Here is an 18,731-nt window from a genome sequence, read left to right as displayed (position 1 = left end):
GAGCACCATGCCTCTTCGATCCGTTTACAGTGGGGTTGATTTGTCAGGGATTCGCAAGCGAATGCGTGAGCGAGCTGGGATGCCCGGCAGTATATGGCTATGTCCGGGGCACACAGGCCGCCCAGGAACCTAGAGCGGATCATAACTTGTCTGGCATTTCTGCGGTTTCTTCCCTGCCCAAATGAATTTCATTAGACTTGTCTGTAGTTTCCTCGTATCTGATTCTGGAATGTTGACTGGGAGGGCAGTGCAGTGGTAGATAATCCTAGGGACAATATTAATTTTAAGCGCTGTTATTCTCCCTAGCCAAGAGATGTCCTGTTTTTCCCACCGTGCTAGGTCTTTTTGTAATTCCCTGAAGAAAGGTGGAAAATTGTGTTGGTATATCCGTTCAATTTTATTGGGGATTTGCACGCCTAAGTACCGTACCCTTAGCTGGAGGCAGCCCAGGGGATGGGTATAAGTGGGGCAATCATTTATTTTTCCTTGTGTGGGATATTGACTGCCAGAGCAGAAGATTTAGCGTAGTTCACTTTAAATCCAGAAACGCTCCCAAATTCCCAGAGGGCCCTAGCTGATTTATCTGTGTAATTGTAAGGAGGACATCAGCAGCATACATGGCTGTATTAAATTCCCTCTGACCCACAGTAATTTCCCTTATGCTAGCGTTTTGTCGCAGCTTGCAAGCAAATGGCTCCATTGATAGGGCGAAGATGAGTGGTGATAGTGGGCATCCCTGCCGGGTGCCTCTGGTTATGTGAATCCTCTCTGATCTTGTCCCGTTAATTCTAAGTTGGGTGGTGGGGCTTTGATAATTGGACATGGCCCAGTATACAAAATTAGGGCCGACAAGACGGGTGCGTACTACACCCCAAGTATGGCAAATATTAATTTAAACCAATTGTGACATACTATAAGCAAAAAGTAATCCCTACCATTGTCTATGGAACTGAATCTATGCTTAATGCCAACAAGTACAACTGGTCAAGATTGGAAGCCTGTTTCTGGTGTAAGATTTTACAACTCTTGCCGTCATATCCGATGCCCAGAATAAGATATAAAATAGCAGCTCAATCAATGAATCAAATCAATAGTCCTATGGAAACAACTTGATTTATTTCACAAGTTACTATCTGATGGGAAAACGCCTGCAATTCAAATCCTGAGTTCACATCCGAATACGATGAATAATGCTGTTCTACAAACATGGAAAGACAATCTTAATCAGCATCTCACAAATGAAGACATCTCGCAGGAAATGCTAACCTTATGCCCACAGCATGCAAAAATAAAACTAATGAGAAATGATTGGATAAGAACCACCAACGAGAAGCGAAGTAAAGCATGAACCTGCAATGCCAAACAGACGTAAGGGCGATCAACGAGCTTCCAAACTACTTGGCAATCTTCCCAGACAATAAGATCAGATCAATTATTATGAAAATACGGATGAACACCATACCTACCCGTTGGTACTTGGCCAACGTCAGACTGATCGCCTCAATGGAACAATTATGCTGCTTCTGTCAAGATTCACAGAAATCAGAAACGCTACACCACCTTCTGATGGAATGTGAAAAACTCGCCCCTCAAAGACTTCGATTCGGTGCATTCTTTAAGATCTCAGAACAGCACATGAAGCCAGAAGCAAGATGGACAATGTTGATCAACGGCAAATCAAACAAACTTGTCTTTAGCATATCCCAATTTCTTCAAAAAATACTAGAACTAGATAAAGACACCAAATTTATGGTTGATCAGTAACTGATTTACTCAGAAACTGACTCACTGGAAAATTCCGACAAATGAAAAGTTCATTAAACTATACCATTTAAAAAAAAAAAAAAATTAAAATAAAAAATAATAAAATTAAAAACAATTAAGGCTGAACCCAAAATGCGAGAGCTTTGCTTTAATGTAGCCCAGTCCAGCAGGTCAAACGCTTTATGGGCATCTAGAGAAATGACTGCCATTTTCTCCCCTTTCTCATTGCAGATTCTATCAGGTCGATAGTGCGCCTGATATTATCATGGGTGCTTCTACCGGGGATGTATCCTGTTTGGTCAGGGTCTATCAATTTCGGGAGAACGTTGCCCAGCCTGGAGGCGAGAATTTTGGAGAACAGTTTTCCATCATTATTCATTAAAGTGATTGGTCTATAGATGGAGCAGAACTCTGGGTCTTTACACAGTTTGGGGGTGAGAATGGTGAGTAGCCATTGATGGAGTGACAGTTTTTGTTGTGAGAAACAAATTAAATAAGGCTGTGAGTTGTGGGGCTAGGATATGTGAGTATAATTTATAACATTTGGCTGTGAGGCCATCAGGACCCGGGGCTGAGTTTTTCAGGGATTTAATTGTTTCCTCTGTCGAGATTGGCTGCTCTTGGTGGGGGGGGGGGGGGCAAGAGGTCATGGAAGAGAGAGGGATAGTTGGGGCTTAAATACTCCCTTTGGGCTTCCGATGCCTGGGGGGCCCGTCATGAAACACTTGTGTATGGGAGCATTATAAATGCTATATTATATCATGATTTGCCTATGGTGCTCACCCATCAGTTCCCTTTTTTCTTGTTCAGTAAACCGCATCTTGCCATCATCCCCCTTCAGCTTTAGAATATTAGTTCTAGTATGGACCTTTTTCAATTTATGAGCCAGAACGCGGTTTGCTTTATTCCCATTGATATGGTAGAATTGTTTTGTATACGCATGGGCCTTAGCTGATCTGTCTGCCCAGAACATTTCTAGGGCTACTTTGGCTTTTTTAAGTTCTCTCTCCCCCTTCCTCGTTTGACGCTTTTTATAATTTCTTTCCAGGTCCGCGACTACTGCTTCTAATTTAGCACCTTGGAGGCGAGAAATCCTTCTTTGTTCTGCCACTGCACTGATTAGTGCCCCTGCACCCCTGCCTTCATTGCATCCCAGATCCTTGTGATAGGGGAGTCCCTAGTCGTGTTGACATTAAAGTAGTGGGTATGGGTCTCGCCCCAAATACTCTTTTTATAACAGCATCGAGGAGGGTGGAATCTTGTAATTTCCAGAATTTTTGGGGAGGGGCTGAGCAACCCTGTATTGGCAGGTGCGCTGTGACAGGGGTTTGGTCTGAAAGGAGCCTCATGTGTATTTGAACCTTTCCCAGACAGGGGAATAGACAACCTGGTATAAGGAGGAGGTCTATCCTGGAGAAGCCTTTATGAGCGTAAGAATGGAAAGTGAAGTCAGCCGCTCCCATGTAACCGCCAAACCTCAATTGTTTCCGTTTCTCTAAGAGTTCACAAGCCCCAGTGCCCGGGAAAAATCTGCCCTAGTAGGTGGCAGGGTCTTATCCACTTGATGGTCCGGCACTGTGTTGAAATCACCCCCAATCAGAAGGTGACCCTCCGTGATTACCAAAATTGTCGGAATCGGGTCACGCAGGAATTTTTCATGCTGTGTTCGGGGAGTAGATGGCCGCTTTGGTAAGTGGCTGTTCAAGGAACAGGCCCTTAAGTAGCAGGAATCTACCCCTAGGGTCCCTTTTTACTGTGATATGGGTAAGAGGCACATTTTCACTGAGCATTATGGCCACCCCTCCCCTTTTCTCCCCAGAGGTGGCAAAGTATCTTTTTTTGAATCTTTGGAATATAATTCTATGTTCCTCTGCTTGAAGCATATGGGTGTCCTGCAGACATACGATGTCGACTGAGAGTTGTGTTAGCCTACGTTCTATTGATTTCCTCTTGCCTGGGAAGTTGAGCCTCTGCACATTCCACGTTAGCATCCTAATTTCCCTTTCACTATTAGAACTCATGTACTCTGCTGGCGTGAGCGCTACTAGGTGTGTATGTTGAAATGCTCTTGTTCGTCTCCGAGGTGTGGATGATCTGCCAGTATGTGGCTAGCTGGATGTTGCATATAGATGTCTTGTTGCCTTATGATGCATAAATTACCCTAAGTAACATTTTCCCCAATAATTCCCCCATCCGCCTCTCCCCAATAGTGGTTGGGGACAGCCCTATAACAACGGGGTTTCCGGCTTAATCCCTCCACCGACAACTAAAGGCCAACAGGGCCAGATGAAGGATAAACCTCCATGATTTCTGGCTGCAAAAGGAGAAATGCCCCAAACTGCTAAGGAAATGTCCAGCCCACAAAACTCTAGGTATGCCCCATTGTTGGGCCTGGGGTGAAACCTCCTCTCCCCCCCCCTGCCCTCCCTGGCTTATAGGTTTCTGGGAAGAAGAGGTAGAGCCCGCAAATTGCAGCAGCAGCGGACTGTGGGTTCACCATTTGCTTTACTCCCGAAAGACTGTCAGTGATCACCGGGCCCATGGGAGGATTAAAAGCGAAGATTCCGGATTGGTGACTCCGGGCCAGTTGCTCCCTTCAGTCCGGGTCCTTGTTATTTTTCCGGGGAGGGCCCCGGATGCGGCGCCTCCTGCTCACTCTTGTCCAGGTGCTCGTGGTTGGATTCTCTGCAGGATCCCGGGTGGCAGACTCCCATTTCCGAACCCTCGCTCTTCACTCCAGCACCCATGAGCTGGTCGGCTTCCTTTGGCGAGTGAATTTGTTTTTGTTTGCCTTCCTAGGTGAAGATCGGGGAGGTCGGGAAGCCCCAATGGTATGGGACCTTCTTATCTCTCAGCCATTCAGCTAATTGCTTCAGTGCCTTTCGCTTAAGGAGGGTGGCATTAGCGAGGTCTTGGAACAGTTGGATGGTCGCGCCCCTGAATTGTATGGGCCTCCTGTTCCTGGCCTCCCGTATGATTTCCTCCTTGATTTTGAAGAAATGAATCCTTGCTAGGACGTCTGTGGGGGGGGTTTAGAAGGATTGCTGGGATCTTGTTCGGTGAACTCTATTTCAAGCAGGGAGTCATCAGGCAATGTGATTATTAATCGGAATAGGTCCTTAGTGAAACTCTCAGGTCTGCGTCCGAGACTGAGGAAGGGATACCCCTTAGGCGTATATTGTTACACCTTTAGCGATTTTCAGCGTCGTCCTGTTTGGCTTTAAAGCCTCACATTTGGCCTCAAGGGCAGCCGCTCTATCCTTAATTCCTTCCGCTTCGGATGATTGTTCACATAGGGCATTCTCAATGTCAGCTGTTCTGCCTTCAACTGATGCAACCCGCTTATCCAACGTGGATATTTTGCTCAAGACCTCTCCAGTTCCTTTCTGGAATTCCCCCGTCATGGCTGCTAGGAGCTCCTGCAAACTTGATTTTGTGACAGGTTGAGTGGGAGAGGGTACCCCCCGCTGCCCCTGGTGGCTCCACCGGTTGCGGCTCCTCTTGGTCGCCCTTTTTCATTCTCTCGGCAGTGGGTTGATTCATTAAAGTAGAGATGTCCATCTGTTTAATGTTTTTCCCACCTTTTAGCCATCTTTCACCCTTTCCCCGAGAGATCAGACCTCCCTTGGGCGATTCCTTCAACGTATTGCGCTGTCAGAGAGGAGGGGCGGACCCCAGTACGAGGTGGAGTTGTTAGTTTAGGCTACCACGTGTACCACAGGATCCCCTATCTCCCTAAGACTTTAATCTCAGCCACCAGAAAGGGAGCCAGGAGACACTTGGGGCCCAGGCCCCACCACAGGGACCAAGTCTCAGATCCTAAAGGTTTACCAAGCCGGGGAGTGGGGTGCCCCACCCCCACTATTGGCGGTCAGCATAGGGTCTCTGCAAGGTGACTCCCCCCTCCTGATCCACCAGGGGGCAAGTATGATTAGGACCTGCTTGGTGCGGCCCTCCAGATTCACTCGATCCGCTTGGGAGTAGGTTGGCAGGATGGATGTGGGGCGGGGCCAAGGCGTCTTCAGGCTCCTGCGATCGCCTAAGCCCTCTGTTGCAGTAGTTGTGCGTGTGTTCCATGGTCTGAGGATCAGGGCACCCTCTCGCTGCTCTAAGGACATGAAATGTATTTTTAAGTTTGTGGGCCAGAAAGCAGAGCGGGTGTGGCAGACTAGAAAGCCGAGGGCTAGAGGAGCAGCAGAAAGGGGCATCCAGCTGCACATGGGGAGAATGGGGAAGGGTGCTATAGAATGGGAGAAAGGATGCAAGATGCGGAAGGAGTGGGAAATAATGAAGGGACTGTAGACTGCAGGAGGAACTGGGGGGGGGCATACAATGTGAATTGGGAGCGTGGTTGTGAGTATGACGGGGACTGGTGAGTGTGAGTTGTGACTTGGCAGTGTGAAAGAACACACAAGACTATGCACATGACTGGTAGAGACAGACGTTTGGGAGTGTAAGTTTTGATGGGGGAATTGGTGACTGTGAAGAGTGTTGGTTGATGGGTGGGAGATGTGTGTGTTTGGGTGTTTGTTTTTGAGGGATTGTAGAACATATGTTTATTTTCACCATTAAACTGATAAAGATCAATAATCTTAATGCACATTAAACCAAACAACGCTCATCCGTCAAGCCAGGCACATCTAGGACTCTATTAAACTGATACAAAAGGTACAAATAATGACAACCCAGCTCTCTTGTAATCTCAAATGCTGCCTCTTTCTTGCAATCTGCGAATCGTACACCCTCCTGTCAATAAAAACATGTGCTGCCCACTTTTCAATTTCATGCTGCAGTATCCTGGTGGGTCTGCTTTAATTCTACAGAGGAGACTTTCTGAAGTATGAGGTTGGCAAGAGACTCTTTAATGGGCTTCTTCGCCTATGCGAACTATTTAGAGAGCTGGAACCTCTGTGTGATATGATTGTGGTTTTTGGCACCGATTTATGTGTAGGCCATTCACACTTTCTTTGGTTCCTTGTGACTTGGTCTTTCTTCCTTGGAAGACATCCTTTTTAGTGGCTGTTACTTCTGCAAGAAGAGTTTTTATTCCCTATGCTGGCAACACGGCAGCTGAAGCTAACCTCACTAGATGGGTTGTCTCTTGCGTTGCTAAGAATTAAGAGCTATCTGGCTTCCAGGTCTCTTAAAGGCCCCACTAACCCAGAGAAAAGGGATACGAACACTGTAACGCTAGGCTAGAATTGTCGCCAAATGTATGAGAAGTGAAAAAAACAAGACTGGCACACATCCCCAGTAAATGAGTGGAAAGGACAGACACATTGTATCCAAGCTGAAACAACCACTAAGAGAATCAATGAAGCACAGACATAAGGCCTACGTTGAAACGTCAGGAACTGAAGGTGAATGCCCTGTAACCGTGACCGCAAAGTGCATGCAATAACGGGAAGCTGTATTCCCCATCTGGGCAGAAGCCCCAAGCTAAGTTTGTACCAAGAAATAAGACACTTAACCACCGAGTTACCAGACTTTGGGAAGCCCCAACACTACGAAGGTGGAAAAGGAGTAGTATAATTTCAAGGCATCCTGGAGGGATTGGAACATTTAAAATTCAGAAACTGTTTCCTTATCAAACTGAGAGGGAAACCCAGACCAACGATATTTGTTAATTTTCCGAAACAATATGATACTAAAGCTGTGAAGATATTCTGCAAAAGCTGTGAGCCAGAGAACAAATCGAATACAAGTGGGCTTGGCAGAAGTCCATACAGAGGATTATACAAGCCTCGCTTTTCTTTTTAGTTGGGTATTTTTCTAAGTGGTAGGACCAGTTAGGTACTTCGGATTCAGACAGATTTTTTTTTTGTTGCACTTGACGTGCACCCTTAGTTTTACTTTTGGTAGGTAGGTAACTTCCCTCATAGCGATGGGGCAAGTTAGGAGTATTATTTTAATTTAAATAAAACCTTTTGTCACTCAGTTGCCCGACTCTTTCTGGTTTACCACAGCAGCCCTCTAGGTCAATCATGCTTTTGTTAAGCATTATTTTGTGATGCCTCTTGAAGGAAGGATGCCTTCTTTGGTTCTGCACAACCTTTGCTTTAGCCCTGGTAGGAAATATGCTGTCTCCTCCACCCGGTAGTCGGATCTGAACAGACGTGTTTCCCAATCAGTTGGGAAGAAGGGAGAGCAGGACCCTGAAGTGCGATAAAACTGTCATGGTGATTCCAGTACTCTTAGTTCTTCAGAACTCACTTCCAGGCATCCACTCATTGCATATGCTGTCTGACCACCTCCACGGCGAGAAAACTGGTGGAACTGGGAGGAGGCAGTTTCGCAGACTCATGCTTGCATGTACTGGCCCCATTCTAATACTCTAATTGACAGCATCCTCTTTTACAGAAGCCTTTTTTCCCGTCCATTCTGCTGTGTACCCATACCCAACCAGTTGTGAAGGAGGGGAGAGAAAAAACTACAGGCAGTGGAATCAACATGAATGTACTTTTTTTCAATATTATTCCCAAATTATAGCTTGAGTCCTTGTCTTAGTGAGCTCTCAGTCAATGTTTTTTCATATTTCATTTCTGGTATTGTTTTTGCTCTTGTGCTCAGGGCATATTGTTAAGGAGCTTTCATTTTTTATGCCCAATCCCCTCCATCTGTGAGACCTCAGCAATTTTTGCTGGACTCTTGGACCTTTTTTCTATTCTGTTGACTGAAAGGATTCGCCCCCCCTGCCCCTCTGACCCCCCCCCCTTCATTTTATTTTTGCTCTGACTCTTGGAACCTTTGTTCTGCTTTCATTTTATCTTATGAAGTCATGCTTTCCTCCATACTTTTTAAGGCATCTGTAATTTACTTTAGCAGCACATAGCACCTTTTGTGCAGTGTTGCTGGCAGCCCATTGGGCTTTCCTTTTTATATTATTTTATTTTCCTTAAGAACTACTATTCGCAAGGTTAGAAAGATACCTTTTATCCTTTTTGTATCTTTACCTATTTGTGAGATAAGCACACCCTGTGAGGAGTACTAAGGGGTTACATCGTATCCCTTTTCTCACTGCTCCTGTAACTTTTCTGTTGCAGTGACGAGCATACTATTATGGCCCATGGCAGTGGAAGTGTTCAACCGGCGTTTGTGTGATTTTTGCCTGCACGCTGTCCACACAGCTGTTATACACAGAAGGGTAGTCACCATTAACCAAAAATGGTGGTTTCTTTCATTTATCACCATTCTTCGTGTGCTTGTCCTTTCTTGATGCTTCTTCTACCATCCTGACTGGGAGAGGTCCTGGTGTGACTTTTGTCTTGGGTGGGAACCCTTTGTATAGCCCGCCGAGGGTCCAGTGTGTCTGCGATGACGCTGAGCAGGGGAGAAGTCTGAAACTCTGCTTTTCTTTGTCTTGTGGGATGCCGGCCTGGAACCAGTTCCAACTGGGAGGCCGGCTGTCCTGAAGTACAGTAACCACCCCCACGCTCCGCAACGTTTAAATGTTGCATGAGTGCTTATTGGCTGGGTTCCAGGATAAAAAGCGAGGATCCAGAGGCAAAAGAAAAGTCAACCACTGGAACAGAAAATCCAAAGAAGATGACCAGAAACACCTGCAGCACCTTTCAGCGACCAGTGAAGCCTGTTGAAGTACCGCTGCTGTCCTGACCCCATTTTCAAATCGACTGGGAATCTCCAAAGAGGACGACTTCCTCCATTGGACTCGTGTGCATAATCAGTCCTAAGACGACCTGCAAATTGAGCCATCCCACAATGTGCAGAAACCTTCCAGGGATGCAGACTGCCAATGCATTGGGGGATGCGGCCACTTTACGGTGCATTGTCTTCTTGGGACCAAACTCTCCCAAAACCTTGGTGGATTCTGTCAGAAGTAAGAATCCCATCCTCAAGTCCCCTCACCAGAGTCAATGCCCCAGTAAGCAAGGCAAATCGTTCGCCGAGAACTGTTCAAACTGTGAAAAGGTGCCAAAACTGCAGATCGAGATTGGAGCACAAATCCTTTGTTGCAAGTCCTTTCTCTTGATTGCTGCTGCGGGATCCCTTCCAGAGTCACTCCTTTTCATCCCCACAACCAAGGAGCATGAGACCGGGTCCACGGATGCTGCACCTTGAAAGAAACCAGCTGCATCTTCTTCACAACTAGTTGGGTACTGTGGGACTCGTGGTAATACATACCTCAAAGCATTCTGTTGCTCCTTTGCTGCTGGAGTGCTGATTCCAGTGTTTGGGTGTTTGCTCATACCGTTTATTCAGGCCTAATTCTTGTGTGCCAATGGGGAGCCTTTCCCAAGGCCGGTGAAACCTTATTGACCCTCAAATGCAGTCTACTTACTTGTAATTGAAGAATCCTCTGGAACTTTGCCTTTTCTATTGCTGTACCTTATCTGCCTTAATTCCAATCGAACTTCGAAGAACTCGTACCTAGATAGGGATGGACTGCTAATGCCTTATGGCCTCCGAAAAGTATTACAAGTCTCTTAAAGTACTGGTCTGCTATTGTTGGTTTTGAATAACCCTTTTTATTTCCCACAACAGAACATTTTCTGAGTTGCTGTAACAAGTGATTTTACTTACTTTGAACTTTTTATATGTACTGTATAATTCCTAACTATTAGTTTACTCACCTGATATATTGCATTGGATTTCCATTGTTTTTATTGGTTTGAAATAGCACTTACCTGAATATAACTTTATGCTTGTGCATATAAAATAACTATTTTACTATAACTACAAGAGTTTCTTTGGGCCTATGTGTTTACTGAGTTAATTGTACTTAACCTACAACTAACATCTCTCTCCTAACATACGCCTGGCTGCTACTCTGCCATACTACCAAACCTTTGAGTAATACATACTTATACTAGACATTGGGGCTCTGTACACCAAGGGATGGCTTTATAAAGTATTACCGCAGGTTGACTTTAACACAACTCCCCTTACATATATATTGATATTTTATTTGTATGGCCTAAAACCTTGGACTAGACTGCTTCCTTTTGATAACGTGGTAAAGACTTTTTTGGATTGGGTTGGCCTGCTACCATAATAACACATTAAAGTTAAAAATGTTATGCTACCTAGAATGGTGCCAGTGATTACGAAGTGCTATTTCAAGAATATATTGAATTGCTTTTAGCCTCTATAAATGAGCATGTGGTCTGAACTCTCCTCTTTTTGTAGCAGTGTCAAGGCTAATTGTCAAGTTTATGTGTACGTGCCTAGAAGTACTGTAGATTGCAGCATGTGCAAGTTTCTCTTGATTAACAGGGCTGCTGGTTATCGCCCCTATTTACTGTAGTTTTACATCTGGATGACATCTTCACGAATTACCTTCTATAGCTTGTCTACGCAGCTGTAACGGTCTCTGTAGTAACATGCCCCAGCTACTGACTTTTTTTGTTTTTGTTTTTTGTAGGTTTAAGGAGTGAGAGGAATTTTCAACGTTTTCCCCTTTTTTTTGTTCATTTTATTTTAAGCCGAAATATGCAAGACAATGCTAGTGTGAACATCCCACTTTTAATAAAAAAATGAAAAGAACCTCTAATCCTAAAGCAATCACATGTACTCTGACTTGTAACGTTAAGATAAAACTTTATTTTGGAGTTAATCAGGAATTCAATCGAAGACGAGTCTGTCAATGGCAATATTCCTTCTTTTTTAATTCCTCAGATATATATAAATACAATGGGAAGGCAATTTAGGTACTGGCAACCACAATCACCAAGTCGATTTTTTCGCTGAGTAGTGGTTGACTTTCAATTGGAAACATGACCGATTCTTTTTCCCTTGTGTACGTTATCCTTGGAGGTGGGGCATGTATATCCACTTGCAGATAGAAATGTCTTTATGGCGCAGGCAGTGGGATTGAATTTTACCCTGTCACTTTTAATTGTTCTCCCATTTAATGAATGCCTGATTCAGCCCTCACATTTTGTGCCTTTTTTTTCTAAAAAAATGTTTTTGTTGGTAAGCGCAGGCTATTGGCGTAGTGAGGGAGAGGATGGGTCGAACAGATTGAGAAACACTTAGAATGAACTCCTATGCGCAGGTGGGTGTGAGTGTGAAGAAAAGGTTAAAAAGATGGGCAGAAAAAGTGCCAGGACAGTTTAGAACAGTGTAATGTTGAAGATAAATCGGCTGGTCCTATGTTGTGGATTTAGTGTTGTCAAGAACATGATCCTTCAAGTATGTTTGCTATAATAACACTGTTTCTTTTGAACCTTTCAACAGGAGAGAAGCCTCACCAATGCAACATCTGCTATCGCTCCTTCTCCTTGCGGGACTACCTCCTGAAGCACATGGTTACACATACCGGGGTGCGAGCTTTTCAGTGTTTTATCTGCTCTAAGCGCTTCACCCAGAAGAGCTCCCTGAATGTGCACATGCGCACACACCGCCCTGAGCGCTTCCAGTGTTGCATCTGCAACAAATACTTCTCTCACCGCACCCTGTTGGAGCGTCATATTACTACTCATACGGCATAAGTGCTACCCTGCTCATAGGAAGTGGCCCTATTACACAGCATGGCAAGTTTTTGCCCTGCAGGAATTGTCGCCAGCAGATGCGAAGCACTGGCATAGGACAGAAGGTGATGATTTACACATAACTACAGCAGGATGTTTGCCTGTGGGTCATGCTTCTATGTCAAGGCGCCAGAGAGTACAGCAGAGTATACTGCATCAAGGTGAATGCCGTGCTGGGAAGCATAAACTTTTGTCATTTACAGGACTACACATATTTTAGATTGTGATGCCTTGCTATGAGAAGGCCCAACCGAGAAGAAGGCATTGGGGATCAAGCAGAAGGTGCCAGCACAGACGATCTTCACTGGATCCTTTTTGCAACCCACTAATCAATCTCTAAATTTAAAGTGGTTTGTAAGAGGTTGGCCACATGTGACGATGTCAGTGAAGGAGAAGTAGCACCGACTACAGAAGCCTGATGTGGGCTGCGTTTCCAATCCCTCTCCAGTGTCTGTTGCGGTGAAATTCATTCCTTGCCTGCGTTATTCCTGTTTTACGCAATTATTTTATTTTGCTTCTAAAAAGCAGTATAGTTAGTGATCCCCGCTATTGCAATGCTGTGATCTGCACAGCTTTTTAAGTGTAATGTCATTTTTAATTCTGTGCTCGGTGCCGTCTTGTTGATAGAACATCCCCATACTGTACTCAAGCCATATTACAAAGAAATGTTTAGTACATTCAAACTGTACAGTCCTATCCTTACTTGCTGTGCCTCCGACCCGCTTCTCCTTTCTATTCTTCACCTTTCTGCACACTACCTCTCCTCCCATTAAGAGTGGTGTAAACCTGAAAAGGGCAAACGATCTGTGGTTTGCAACCAGTAGCCCTGTCTGGCTCGTTTCATTATTGAACTGCGCTCGATTTCACCGCTTTATTTTCAACCCACTCCCTCCCTACCCTTCCCCATGCCACCTGAGAAGTAGTGACCATAAAAGTCCGACATTGCAGTGGGCAGAGAACATTTCAGCTTAGATGCTCCTGATGATTCTCATTTGTCTTTGGTCCTTGGGTATGTCTTGTATTTGGTGCAGTTATTTTAGCCCAACTTGCTATTGCTAGACTGCCACACAGCTCTGCTGAACAGCCTCATTCCTGATTCATTATGTAGATTCCCTCTTTGCTTTCCTCCACCAGTACATGGAGAGGTCTGTCTACACTAAAATGTTTTTACTGTTCCGGCACTGATAACAATGTTTCTGATGTTTGTTAATCTGCTTAGAATCACATGCTGTGCATAAGTCCGACATCCAGTGGTCACTGCGGAGTATTGCATTTTGTTTTTCGTAGTCGAAAAGGGACGTCGACAAGGCGTGTCTGAAATACTATCCCTATAGTGACGTGCGTTGTACCCACAATCCCTCACGCGTCGAGGTCCCTCAGATTGTTTTTTTCCGCCCAGCTACTGGTCGCCTTTACGCGGAGCTCCTCGAGAGACATTGCAGATTTCATCTCCTCGACCTTTGGTCGTTTTCCTATTTAATATATAACATATCGATCCCTCCCTCGACGCAGTTGTGAAGCTGTCTCCGCCGAGCAAGATCTTCGACGGAGGGGACGAGCGGAGGAGATCCTTCGGCGTTGCCGAACACGTGGCCTGGCCTCGCAGGCCAAATACAGTAGGGAGAGTGGGGTCGTGGGACATCTCTGGTTCTTTTCTGAGAATGCCTTTCCTTTTCCCCTTTCTTTCCCTTGGGGTCGTTATCACGATTTATTGCCTCGGCTATGGAGAGGACACCCTTTAGGTTTTGCCCACTTTGCAAGGGCAAGTTTACTTGGAAGGACAAGCATTCACGGTGTAACCGCTGCTTGCCCCTCGATCACAAAGAGGAGGGTTGCGCGGCTTGTCGGCTTCTGAAGCCAAAGACTCTAAAAGACCGTAGGGTCAAGAGGTGGGCGGCTTACGCTATGTTGAAGGCCGATCCTTCACCCGCCGCTGCTACCACCGACAGTGACGAGGAACGTGATAACACGACCTCCGCTACGGAAGTCGTACACCCCTCTAAAGAGCACTCGCGCTCTTCGTCGTCTGTCCCCGGCCCCGACAGGCTCGGCTCACGCCCTGCTTATGGGGATGAACACCCTGGCGACACTGACGCACACGATACCACACATAAGCACACAACCCATAGCTCTTCTTCGTCGAAGACGAAGAAAGCATCAGCGCCCAAGGAGACGCAGGTTCCACCGGCAGCCTCCTCGGACCGTTTAGGTTCGAAGCCCCTCTCGCAACCGCAGCCGCGACCAGTGACTGGGCTTTCGGCAAATAAGGGCGCCGCCCCCAAACCATCGGCTGGCGCGCACCAGCAGAGAGCGCACGCCGCCGTAGAACGATCGACACCCGTAACGTCGAAACCACAGCCCTCCGCTGACAAACGAGTCGCAGAGAGCTTGGCGAGGATCGTTGTAGCCGACGCCCAGAAGCGTACACCGAAAGACACGTCGAGCGCTACGCAGAGGTCGAAAGACACGCCGAAAAAGCCCGAAGAAAGACAGGGACTACCCCCTTCAGTCGGGGGGACCCCCAACACACCGGAAGGCTTTTCGGAAGGCGACGGGACACTTTCCTCGGCGTTATGGGAGAGGTCGAGCCGTTTTCAGCTAGATGACACTAATTTTCCCCCACTAGACTGCTCAGGGGTACCCCATGAAACCATGGAAAGGCTCCATCTCTGCATGGAGAGAATGGAGAGGTTTATGAAGACCCAGAACCCTCCCACTCCCAAGAGAACAAGAGAAGGGCCTCAGGAGGACCCCAGAACCAAGTATCCGAGACTAGTCAATCCCCAGCAGGACACAGCCTCAGACTTCCATAATGTGTATGACCTCACTGGTGAGGAACAATACTTGGAGGAGGAGGATGAATTTGTGGACGATGAAGAGGGACAGTACCAGGAGGAAGATCTGGAAGACAGCCCAGACATGGTAGGAGAAGGCTCCGGAGAAAATCCAGAAGAAGGACCTTCTCATCCCTGGCAATCCCCATCAGTATATTCGGACACTGATGTCCTGAACCTAAATCCTCCTGACAATTCACCTGTTAGAAACACGTCTCCCATTGACGATCAGCCCACATTCAATGCCCTGTTGCGCAGAGCAGCAGCAGATTTCGAACTGGACACTGGAGAGATCTCTCCTGAAATAGACTTTGTGGAAAGAGTAATTAAGGAGAAACCCCCAGTCGGCCAGATCATTCCCCTCCTCGCTTCAGTGAAGAGAAGAATCATCCCTTCGCTATCCACACCCGCACTAATCAGAGGAGTTAATCCAAGAATTGAAAAACTTTTCATTCCTTCACCCTCAGACCCGCTGTACATCAGGGGACATTCCATTCCGGATTCCCTTGTAGTAACTAATACAAGGAAGAGGGCAGGGGTGCCGCTGTCCACCACCGAGGCACCACCTGACAAGGAGGGCAAGAGGTTATATGCCCTTGCAAAGAGAGTCACATCCTCGGTTGCCTTTTCGGCAAGAATTGCGAACAACAATTCTTTGCTAGCTAGCTACGCGGACGCGCAGTGGGCCAAACTGCGCAAAGACGCCGAAGAAGCGCCGGAACCACTACGTACACGCCTGCTATCAACTATTGGCGAAGGAACCCAGGTCAACCAGATTATTGTAAAGAACTCTCTGGATGCTGCAGAGACAGCGGGACGTTCCCTGGTTCAGGGAATACTCCTAAAACGCCATGTATGGCTGCGCAACTCAGGGTTCAAACCGGAGACACAAGCATCTTTAATAAATAAACCTGTTGAAGACTCAAACCTCTTCGGGAAAGCGGTGGATGAGGCTCTGGAGATGGCTAAAAAAGAGTTCGATACTATCAAAACTCTTGACCAGATCTCTAAGCCCACTACCAGACGCGGCTATGGCAACAAACGCTTTTTTCGTGGCCAACGCCAACAGCAGAATCAGCAGCAACAGTACCCTGCCACCAATTACCAGACCAATAGTGGGCAGTACAGCCAAAGAGGCCAGCGCCGGGGCAAAGGGAGAGGTCGGGGGTCCACCCCCAGAAACTCCCAAGCCCCCAACAACACCGAGTGACGCGAAGATTCGCGTCCCCTCCCATGCAACACCGGTCGGGGGCCGGATAACATCCTTTCTTCCAGCATGGGAGGGAATAACGTCAGACCGCTGGGTACTTTCCACCCTAGCCCACGGATACTGCATCGAATTCAACAGTTCCCCAACATACAGACCCCCGAGGGGACGACGCATGACACCGGAACACCTTGCCATCCTTCTCCAAGAAGTACAACAACTGCTGGAGAAAGGAGCCATAGAGGTCGTGCCTCTATCTCAGGTAATGGAAGGTATTTATTCAGTGTACTTCCTTGTACCCAAAAAGGATCTAACCATGCGCCCTGTATTAGATCTGCGCCCAGCGAACAAGTTTATCAAACCCCAGAAGTTTCGTATGGTGACCTTACAGGAAGTGATCCCACTGCTATCACAGGGAGATTACATGACACCATTGGACATGAAAGATGCATACTTTCATATTTTAATGTTGCCAGCGCACAGAAGATACCTTGGGTTCATGATAGAGGGCAAACACTACCAGTTCAGAGTGCTACCCTTCGGCATAGCATCAGCACCAAGGGTATTCACGAAGGTACTGGCAGTGGCAGCGGCCCACCTGCGCAGGTTGTCCATCCCAGTTTACCCTTACCTCGACGACTGGCTCATAACAGAGGATTCTTACGAAACATGCTTCTCCAATACTCAAAAGACTGTAGACCTTTTGTTCCAGTTGGGCTTCTCCATCAACGAAAAGAAGTCCAGCCTAGACCCCAGCCAAATCAAACAATTCCTAGGGGCTCTAATTCAAACAAAGGACGGCCTCGTCTTCCCCTCCAACGAGAGGGTCCAAAACATGCTGTTTCAGATCCCTCAATATGTGACCGGTCGAGAGGTGACGGTACGCAAAGCAATGCGCTTGCTAGGCATGATGGCGTCGTGTATTTATTTGGTACCTCACGCGCGCCTGCGCATGCGCCCTATGCAAGAGTGGCTCAACAGCCAGTGGTGTCAGGCCAGCGGACTATGGGACGATCTAGTGGTGGTCTCGCAGGCCTTGGTTCTCTCGCTACGGTGGTGGACAAAGGAAAACCTGGAAAGAGGGAAACCCTTTGCCACACCCGCGGCGGAAGCCACTCTAACCACAGACGCATCCCTCACAGGATGGGGGGCTCACCTATCCCATCAGACTGCTCACGGAGTGTGGACTCCGAACGTAGCATCCAAACACATAAATCTACTGGAGCTACTAGCTGTGTTCAAGGCGCTAAAAGCCTTCCAGGAACACCTACAAGGCAAGACTGTGTTGGTCCTTACAGACAGCACCACAGCCATGTACTACATCAACAAGCAGGGGGGCACCCACTCTCCAGGACTGTCCAAACTGGCCCAAAATATATGGAAGTGGGCTCTCAAACAAAACATGTTCCTACTGTCACAACATGTACCAGGGGAACTCAATCTGCTGGCAGACAAACTCAGCAGAGATTTCCCCCTGCCCGAAGAGTACGAATGGCGACTGCACGAAGACATCGTCTTCGACGTCTTCACACAATGGGGATTCCCAGAAATAGACCTATTCGCAACCCTGGAGAAGTCACAATGCCTAAGTTACGCCTCCAGGTACCCCCAGAACCAATCCAAGGGGAACGGTCTATCGATGCAATGGTCAGGGAAATTTGTTTACGCTTTTCCCCCGACTCCCCTTCTCAACAAGGTGGTGCACAAGATGCACCAGGAACAAGTGACCATGGTACTGGTGGCCCCAATGTGGGCCCGACAGCCATGGTTCGCTCACTTGATGGAGATGTCTCTATCGCCCCTAGTGAAACTCCCCTGCCCGTACAACATGCTGTCACAAGTCAAGGGCAGGACTCTGCATCCATGCCCCCAGAACATGAACTTAACAGCTTGGCTCCTGAGATCATAGAATTCGGACACCTACAGCTCCCGCAGAGATGCATGGACATCCTCAGGGAAGCCAGAAAACCTAACACTCGCCACTGCTATTCTAGCAAGTGGAAGAGATTTGTCATCTGGTGCAGAGGAAAAAGCATCAACCCGATTGACTGCTCTCCCACACATATTGTTCTATACCTGACCCACTTATTGGATTCAGGTCTAGTGTTCATTTCCATTAAAGTCCACCTAGCGGCACTTTCTGCATACACCACTTCCCAACTCAAGGTGTCGTGGTGGAAGATCCCTGTTATAAAGGCCTTCATGGAGGGAGTAAAGAGAATACACCCCCCGATAGCTGACCCAGCTCCCGGATGGGACCTTAACGTGGTACTTACCAGACTCATGGGCTCACCATTCGAACCCATGCACAAAGCATCTCTTAAAGACCTCACTCTTAAGACTGCTTTTTTAATAGCTATCACCTCCATCAGGAGAGTAAGTGAACTACAGGCTCTTTCTGTTCTAGACCCCTTCATTACAGTTCACAGAGATAAG

General features: G+C 47.0%; 1 protein-coding gene across 2 annotated transcripts in view; it reads left to right on the top strand.

The window, feature by feature from the left end:
* ZBTB45 (zinc finger and BTB domain containing 45) overlaps nucleotides 1–13,495 on the top strand; it is a 295,414-nt gene extending 281,919 nt beyond the window's left edge. The window contains exon 4 of one of the 2 annotated variants that reach the window (XM_069638990.1): nucleotides 11,962–13,495. In XM_069638990.1, coding sequence (XP_069495091.1) covers nucleotides 11,962–12,215 — 254 coding nt within the window. In that variant the 3' untranslated portion in view covers nucleotides 12,216–13,495. The remainder of the gene's footprint in view (nucleotides 1–11,961) is intronic. The other variant, XM_069638991.1, reaches the window with a different exon arrangement.
* Nucleotides 13,496–18,731: the final 5,236 nt, after the last annotated feature.

This window comes from Ambystoma mexicanum, chromosome 1q, assembly GCF_040938575.1.
Source record: "Ambystoma mexicanum isolate Mex_15411 chromosome 1q, UKY_AmexF1_1, whole genome shotgun sequence".
NCBI lineage: Eukaryota > Metazoa > Chordata > Amphibia > Caudata > Ambystomatidae > Ambystoma > Ambystoma mexicanum.
Note: the sequence above shows the minus strand (reverse complement) of the source record. Positions and strands in the feature narration are given on the sequence as shown.